At 40.6% G+C, this 9,005-nt stretch overlaps 1 protein-coding gene across 1 annotated transcript; it reads left to right on the forward strand.

Moving 5' to 3' along the window:
- Positions 1–353: 353 nt before the first annotated feature.
- CCDC68 (coiled-coil domain containing 68) lies at positions 354–8,703 on the forward strand. The gene is made up of 11 exons (XM_053454603.1): positions 354–377; positions 623–754; positions 2,653–2,736; positions 3,379–3,516; positions 4,063–4,188; positions 4,946–5,074; positions 5,236–5,318; positions 5,800–5,905; positions 6,426–6,509; positions 7,239–7,315; positions 8,164–8,703. The coding sequence occupies exons 1-11, from the start codon at positions 354–356 to the stop codon at positions 8,240–8,242; spliced, it is 1,062 nt and encodes a 353-aa protein (XP_053310578.1). The 3' UTR covers positions 8,243–8,703.
- Positions 8,704–9,005: the final 302 nt, after the last annotated feature.

Here is a 9,005-nt window from a genome sequence, read left to right on the forward strand (position 1 = left end):
GGAATTCCCTTCCCCGTCCCGTCAGACTTTCTTCCTTCTATGTAAATTTTTTAAAATAAAAAAAACACTTTTTTTCGAGAAACAACCTTTCCTCCTAACACTCTCAGCCATCATCCTAAGCAACCAACAACCAACAACTTCTACAGATCATCCGGACCCGACAGACTCATCCCCATCCCAGCCGTCCTCTCCTACTGCTTCACGTCCCCCTAAACCACTGGCTAGATTGTAAGCTCCTAAGATCAGCGCCCTCTTCTCCTCTTGTAGCGGTTTGTTGTTGTGTGTGACTTTAACTTATTCCACTGATTGCTACGGGATCTGCTGGCGCTATATAAATAAATGGAATGTTACCCATGGGAAGAAAACAAGCAGATTTGGTAAAAAGGATACCTTTTTATTGGCTAGCTGAAATGTATAGATTGCAAGCTTTCAAGACAACTAAGGCAGTCAGTTAGCCAACGATCCTGGAGGCTTGCAATCTAATACAAATAATAAAGGTATCCTCGTTCTCAGTGTGTGAATGTTTTCCGTCGCTTCCGTTGTCCTTTATCGCCGCTTTCTCTTATTGTAACTGCGGAATCTGCTGGCGCTTTGTAAATAAACGCAATGTCCTTTTTTTTAGATGGCGGCTCTTCCCACAACAGAAGAAGGGATTCTGAGAAGAGGCCACCCGACGCCGAGTGAAGATGACGCGTTTCACACGTATGGATCCTCCGCAGGGCGCATCACCGACGAAACGGAATACGTCCGAAAGGTAGGAGTAGCCGTGGCCCCCTGTCTGACCATCCGAGGGCCCAGGCTGCTTGTGTGTGGATTATCAGTGATGTTTGTAGACTAGTGCTGTACCCTTCTAATAAAGTAATTTGGGGCGTATGGAGGAAGGGCTTTCACCGGCACATCGTTTAAATCTAACGTTTAATCTGAGGGCTTCTAAAGGTTTCTTTCCATTGGCCAACGCTCTCACAGCAGAATGTAGACTTGACGGATATCATGATAAATCTAGAAATATCTTCCTTTCTAGGGGGGCTCCCTTCTTGCCCACCACCATGTATACTAGAGCCAGGTGTAAATTCTCTTTCTTATTGAATAACTGGGATCTGTATGGCCAGTGGGACAAACCCCCCTTCAGTCATTCTTCAATCTTTCATGCATGCTGTTACCCTCTATAACAGACATAATAGGACACAAATAGAACCTTGTTCCTTTTTATGAGGTATCAGGAAATCTTTATGTTTGAATTTGTCTGACAATCTAAACACGTTCCACGCGTGACAAATGGAATCTGGTTCATAGCCACAAGGGGGCAGTGCAAGACCGTCAGCAAAATTGTAAACCATTCACATGTAACTCAGTGATGCTGTCAGATTATATTTTGGGTGAAGTTACTGCAGGTGAGCTGAGGTTCTTTAAACTGTGACAGAATTATCCTTATGTAGGAAGCATGCCTCCAAACTGTCCCTGTTAAGGAGAGACAGTCCCTCTTTGGAACTCGCATTCCTCCCCTCTTTTCTCAGATCTCAGAATGGTTGATGGGTATGCGTGTATCACAGAGCAAGTCACAATCGTGTGTTTTATAAGCAAGCGGTGACTGTGGAAATAAAATACGCGTTTCTGCTAAATGCCTTCATCACGTAAATAGCAACCAGCAGATTGCAGAGTGACATAAACTTTGTATCTGATCCAAGCGTACTTTACTTAAATGATTATATACGCTACTGTTCAAAAGTTTGGGGTCACTCCATGAAAACAAGGAAATTTCTGTCTGTAACATAATTACAGAAGGGTTTCTAACAATCAATTAGCCTTTTAAATTTAAACGTGGATCAGCAAACACAACGTGCCATTGGAACACAGGAGTGATGGCAGTGATAAAGGGCCATTGGAACACAGGAGTGATGGGAGTGATAAAGGGCCATTGGAACACAGGAGTGATGGGAGTGATAAAAGGCCATTGGAACACAGGAGTGATGGGAGTGATAAAGGGCCATTGGAACACAGGAGTGATGGGAGTGATAAAGGGCCATTGGAACACAGGAGTGATGGGAGTGATAAAGGGCCATTGGAACACAGGAGTGATGGGAGTGATAAAGGGCCTCTGTACGCCTATCAAGAGGTTCCATTAAAAATCAGCCGTTTCCAGCTACAATAGTCATTAACAGCATTAACCCCGTCTGCGCTGGATTTTTTTTTATCCATTTAATGTGATTTAAATGGACAAAATGTACTTTTCTTTGAAATACAGGGCTTTTTTTTAGTAAACGGTTGTGTATATATTTGATAAATAATAACCATTACGTTAAACTTCAAGGAGTTAACTTTATATTATTAAAGAGTAATATTTCTTTATTATTACCATGCATTTTAATAAGAAAAATCGGACCTCTTTATATGACGTCTGTTGTTTTTTATGTGCATCGTCTCTTGCCATTCCTTGAAAAGCCAATAAGTATTCCTCATTAAAGTTACAATAACGTTTTGTAATATTGGAATGAGTTACGCAAAGTCTAGCTGCATTCTATGGTTTTTATTCTCGTTCGTTGTCATTCTCAATAACGACTTCATACTTTCAGTAACTTCAGAGAAACGGCTATCTTGTCCATTTGAATGTTGGTTTAAAAAAACAAGTTTACTTATTTATTTATTTTCTTTCAGATTCGAACTACTTTAGAGAAGATTCAAAGCCAATTATTTAAAGATGATATAAATGGTAAAACGCTGCATTCCAAACATGAACAGGTAATATAAGCGAAGTAAATGTATTATTATTATTATTATTATTATTATTATTCCATTTATGAAGCGCTAACATGTTCTGATATGGGGTGACCAACATACACACAAGAAAGATGAGCTTATACATACAGATACAACATGAGTTGAGGACCCTGCGCAAGAGCTTGCCATCTAGCCTTACGGCACTTTCATACAGAGTCATTTTCTACGCTGCTGTGATCCTATATAAGACTCCCAATAGGTGTTTTCTGCTATCAGTAGGTTATGGTTGATATCCTTGCTTGAATGCATATATCTTATATATCTTTAAATAATGACAAGTCCAGGTTTCCATGAGCCAGTTGGTTAAAGCACTTGGTGATTCACTACATAGAAGCTCCAGGATGGGCTATTAAAGGGTTAATATTTAAAGAATCTCATGGTTCAGCTCATCCCAGGTACGGTTATATAGCACAAAAGACCCAAAGACTCCGCGGACCTCCAACCTTGGACCTTGGTGGCTCCCTGCACCACAGGACTGTTGGGGGCATATATTATACCCCAGTATGTATATAATCTCTACATTTTACAGTGTTTTGCTGACATATGAATCATTTTATTGATATTTTAATCATTTTAATGTAATGGGATCGCTGTTTTTTTCAGAATTCTCCCAACTCCCTACAAAATGTAGATGAAGAAAGTTCGTTCAGCTCCAGATACAAGCAGATCGTGGAGAGGTTAAAAGACGAAGACCTGCAACTTGCTGAAACAAATAAACAAAATGAAGACCTGCAGATTAAGGTACCGGAGCTGTTTTCAGTGGGTTTTATTTGTTTTTTTTATTAAAAAGAAGATGGCTGCTTTAGTGCTTTTATGGTTTTTAACAGAACAGAATTTTACGTTTTAAAATCTATTATTTTAACGATTCATTCCGCGCTTCTGATGTAACCGTCCTCCCCTCCGAATGCCCGTAATTAATATGTTACATGCCAGGTACTGAAGAATTATACGGGATATTATATAGAATACGGGGCAGAGGGACGCCTGGGAGGTATGATGTGTTTCGTAAATCATAGTTTGTAAATAAAATGATTTAATGACATAAATACCTATCGAAAGGCATTACGATCGCGTGGAAAGTCTAAGTTAAAGCCTTTAAGCGCATCCCCTATAAGTGAGCTATTCCTTTTGGCCAGGTAAGAAGTCCTCAGGCACGTATTTAATCATTCTATATTCTCCCTCTCCCTGTGAGTCACAAAGTTATTTACACACGAGGTGGGCCTTCTAAGCATAGAATTGGTTTGCGGTTTTTATGATCGCTGCGGTAATTATATTCTGTCTCTGTAGCTGGAAGCCACGCGTGAAGCAGGATCGAGCGCTTTAAGAGATGCTACGCGGAAACTGTATGAAAATTACGGCAAGAAAGCAGAACAGCTCCGGAAAAGTCACTTGGAGGAGAAGCAAGCGCTTGAGGTACAGTGAACGGCATCCCTTCAATACTCAACCGATACTCAGCCGACTTAACCCGCACCCCGAGTCCGCTGCTTAAAGGTGTTGTATACGGCACTATACATAGCAGCGTATACGGCACTATACATTGCAGCACATACTATGGAACTTCTGAGGGTGGGGGGGGAATGTTTCCATGCATTTGCAAGAGGAGTGGGGATTATAATTTAATGGGGACCCTCAACTATAATCTCCATTAAAGTGGATTTGATGGCTGATGTGTCGCTTTAGCAAAGAGTTCCACGTCTACAAAATCAACTCGGTTCCTCTGAAGGAAGCAGGTTGACCCAGATCTTAATTGGAACGTCGGGTCTGTCCACCAACGCAAGTTCATGTAGACACTACCTACATGCAAATTGAGGGGAGACTCAAGAGTCTCCTTTTACACGGCACTCAACCCAACAGCAATTCATGATCTCCAGGGAAAAGGTTAGGCAGCTCAACTTTTTGCCAATGGACAAGTTGCTGTTCAGGTTGGCCTTGTCCAGTATTGTTGAGGGGTATCAGGTTATCAGTCAAGGTATCTCTGTTACGAAAGGACGCACAAATTGGATGCATAGCGCAGTCTTGGTGAAGGATGTGTTACTCCATCTGATGATTAGGCACGGTATTAAGCGTTCTTGTTCTTGTACACAGTCTAAGTTGTACTGAAGAAACGCCGTGTATGCCAATAGAACAAAAAACACGCTGGAGGCATAAAATATAATGTTACATTTCTTAGGCATCTGCGGTTGAACATCAGAGAACCCTGAACAACAGCGTGGACAAACTGCATGAAGTAGCCGAGAAAATCCAAGAGAAGCACGGGCGGATCCTGGAGCTGGAGAACCTCATGCGGAGGATGGAAGAAGTGAGTGAACGCTTGCACTTGTGTGGAGTGTGGACAGCTAGTTGGCTGTCATGGGGATTTACTAAACGGTAGCCTATAAAGTTTACACAAACTGTCAGCGAAACATTGCATTTCGTTCATTTTGGAACCTGGAACATATTATGCTGTTTTTGGGTTTGCAGGAAAAGACGGTGTTACTCGCAAAGAAACAATGGCTCGAGAACGAGATTTCCCGGAGGATGTCACACCCTGCCGGCATGAATGGGTCGGTAAATCTGCTCTGCTTTCCAGCTTTCTCATCAGATTGCAATAAAATGGCAAAATCAAGGATTTGGTTTTATTAACGAGACAAAAACTTCTAATACCTTTTTTGTGGCAATAATTGGGATCTTTCGGGAACAGTTATTGCATCTGTATGATTGCCTTCGCAGTGAAGCAAAGCGCAGAATGTCTTCGTCCCTTATTTCATTTGTCTTCTAGTTTGACTCAATGCCACCACAATCACTAGGGAAGACCGGGCTGTGGCCCTGGGCTCCACGCTTAGGAGGGCCCTACAATGTTCAAGCAGCCCGTTCTCTAAGCACCTGCCTTGCAACATTCCAGGGCCTCGTTAATTCTTGATTTTTCTTAGTCTGTGTGAGTGGTTGCTTCAGTATTCTGGAGTATCTTCAGAACACTATAGTTTTAGGACGGGCTTCCACATCGTGTAGAAGGAGCAGCTGTGACTTTTTTCCTTGTTCTGTTAGTTGCGTAAATGTGCAGACTGAGATTTCCACAACGCAGGAGCAGATCACCCACCTGCAGAACTTAATGATGTCCCAGCATCAAAGCCTGAGAACGTTAATCCAGGAGGTGAGGTAACGTTCGTCTACTGAAGCATTTCTATCGTAAGGTTCTAAAAGCCCAACCTGACATCAACTTGGCACAACTTTATGACTTATATCATTATTTTCATCCAAGTTGGTCCACAAGGTAACAATGTAGCTCAAAATGTATCAAGATCAGTGTTTCTAGAGCCAGCTTCTTTTCATGAGCACACGTCATAATTTGGCGCAAAATGTAAGTTTGCAGCAAAACCACCGAATTCTACTGATTTCACCTCGATGTCGGCTATTGAGCTGAACTCAGCTACACGCTGAGACGTTAAAACCTGCCAATAATATAAGTATTCGGCTGAGCTCACTTGTTGTTTTCAATTTTTGATTTTGTTTTTCAACAAATACTTTTTTAAAAAAATATTTGCCAAATTATTTTTTTTTTTTTATTGTATATTTTTTTTGTAGAAAGCTTAAAAAAACCCTTTCTGTGCGTCAGACAAGCATAAATAGCTTTGTTAAACATAAAATATTTATATGTAATTTTTTAACGACAGAGGGAAGATTTAAAAAACAGACTGAAGGAACAAGACGATACTATTGTGGATTTGAAGGAAAGAATCAGTATGCTAGAATGTCAGGTAAGAAAAAGTTTCTCACATTAACTTCATAAATAAGTCACAAGTAAATGTAACCCCGCATTCAGCCTGGGGTCCACAGGCCAGCCTACCTCATCTACTTGTATCTATCTTGTATTTAACCCCTTGACGACAATAGACATGCCAGGCATGTTACAGAAAATGATGCCATTAGTGACAATTGACGTGCCTGGCAACTTTTGAGGGTTAAACAACGATCGTAACTCACCAAAAATTAAATAAATGTAGGGGGCCCCTGTGTTATTGGTCTCTGTAGCGATCACATTCGCCGTATTGAAGGGCTGTATGCTGTAAAGCTTGAAAATTGGTTGTATCACTATAGCAACCAATGGATTGTTTCAGTAGTTGCTATGGTTATAAGACCACTTTTTAAAACTTTGCCCCTGAATCATCAAATTAAACCCCACAAATGTTAGGACAGAGGTTTTTCTTCTTGCCAACAATTTCACGACTCGTACAAACCTTTGAATGGCTCTGATCTGCCCCCGCTAATCGGTAGAGATCATGAAAATGGGCCTTTTTGGGGGGAATAGAAGAATGATGTTGAGAATCTATTTTATTAGAAATTAATATATCTTAGCTTTAGCAAATATAGCAAGAGTATAATAATGAAAATAAAAGAATATGTATTGTCGCCGCGAGCTTACATACATATAACATACCATCGCAGTAATGCTGGTCATTAATGATTTTTCTTTTATTTACACGCAGAATAAAGAATTGAAATACAAGATGGAACACTCTATGAGCCCCGCAAAACCGAAAGTGTCAAAAGCCATTTCTGTAAAGTATGCAAATGCTTTCATCGGATCTTTTCTTAGCGTTGTAATATACACAAAGTATCATTTTAAAAACATTGTTGGTATGATATAAAGGTAACAATCAGGTTTTGCCCCCAAGTCTCGGGGTGTCGGGGTAAATGGGAAGATTCTCAGGGTCATACAGTCAATAGCGGACCCCTTCATATTGTAATGAGATCTGAATATTTGCTATATATATATATATATATATATATATATATATATCACTGCTGAGATCCCGGCTGGAAAACAGAAACATTCATTAGGGATGTATTATTTAATTTCCATCTGCAGAGAAATACCAGCAGCGATTATAAATCTTGACTTCACTACTCCTAGCTTGTAAAGTCCAGGAATAATACCCCTACGCCGATTCTATTTCGCTGACCTGCATCTTCCAAATCACTGCTGATTTGTGTCAATTCTTCAAGTTATAAAACTCTGGAGGAAATAAGTAAAAACACAAATAAGAAACAAAAACCATTCTGGTGGGAAGTTTGAATCAGATCATTCCTTTGGTTGCTATGGAGGAAAGGCTGTTTTTCTAAGTTTTGCGTCGGAGTAATTTTGCTCTACATAACCTCAAATTAGTGCTAGGTTAGGTTTCATTTTTTAGAGCATCAAACTCCAAACATACCGCTTTGAGCTAAAGTTCACTTTGGTGCTGATGGGAAAAAAAATGGTGATTTGTACTTGGATAACCCAAAACAAGCCAGCGTTTGGCCCAAATTACAGATCGAAAATGATTTCCTAACTCGGATATTTTAAAGGCAAGTGTGTTGAATGCAGAAAGTACCAGATTTAAACCTATCCTTTTTTTTTTTTGATTGTTTCAGTGAATCCATGTTGGATAAAATGTCGCCATACTTCATGCTTCGAAACCTCACACGGCAAAACGGCACAGAAAGAAGCTGATGATAAGCGGCCATCATTTCAATGTACAGATCCCTCCTGAGCACAGGATGAGTCAAACCCTTTAACGTTCCTCAAGTGTCAATCATTGTAACTTAATAGAGAGGGAGTGGGATGTCTGTGTGATGCGATCGTTCTTCATGATGTAAGCACCGTGGATGTGAACTCTCTGCTGTTTGGACACAAGCTGGGGAAACGGCGTAGTCATCGCTGGCGTCGGCAGGAACCTCATGCTGTGGCCCCAGGCCATAAAATAATTGACTTTAATCATTTATGTTGTTATCGTATGTATACACTTTTTATTTATAAAAGTGACAGGCATGGAAATTATATACGGGATCTCCAGGGCTCGCCAGAACAGAAATGGCAAATCACTGCAGCCAAAATATAAATACGAAACAATAACGTATTGTATGAAATGTAAAAAAAAACAATGTAACGCTTAAAATATCACCATTCCTCTTAAAAAATATTTTGAGAGGGTTTTTTTTCTATTGTATTTGACGTAGTCTTTACTAACCACACTCACTCTCTTACCCTGTGTTGCCGGAGCGTGTTTTTGCACGTGGGCCGCACTACATGTCGGGGGGGGGGGGGTAATGTAAAGTTGCATGGCCTGATTGGGGCCGTCCCTGTTTCACGAATCCGTACTGCCCTGTACCCAGCCTACCCTGCCTATGGGTTTTGTTATAGGCGTTATTAGGCCATACAGGAGTAGTGGTCATTCATTAGTCCTCCTGGTGTCTCCGTAGCTTGTGTCGGCCAT

Source organism: Spea bombifrons, chromosome 1, assembly GCF_027358695.1.
Source record: "Spea bombifrons isolate aSpeBom1 chromosome 1, aSpeBom1.2.pri, whole genome shotgun sequence".
Lineage (NCBI taxonomy): Eukaryota > Metazoa > Chordata > Amphibia > Anura > Pelobatidae > Spea > Spea bombifrons.

Excerpts from the sequence above, each read along its gene's own strand:
- CCDC68 (XM_053454603.1), top strand. The coding sequence starts at position 354 with ATGGGAAGAAAACAAGCAGATTTG. Across the intron at positions 4,189-4,945 it reads AGGAGAAGCAAGCGCTTGAG|GCATCTGCGGTTGAACATCA; the intron begins GTACAGTGAACG and ends TACATTTCTTAG. Across the intron at positions 7,316-8,163 it reads TCAAAAGCCATTTCTGTAAA|TGAATCCATGTTGGATAAAA; the intron begins GTATGCAAATGC and ends TGATTGTTTCAG.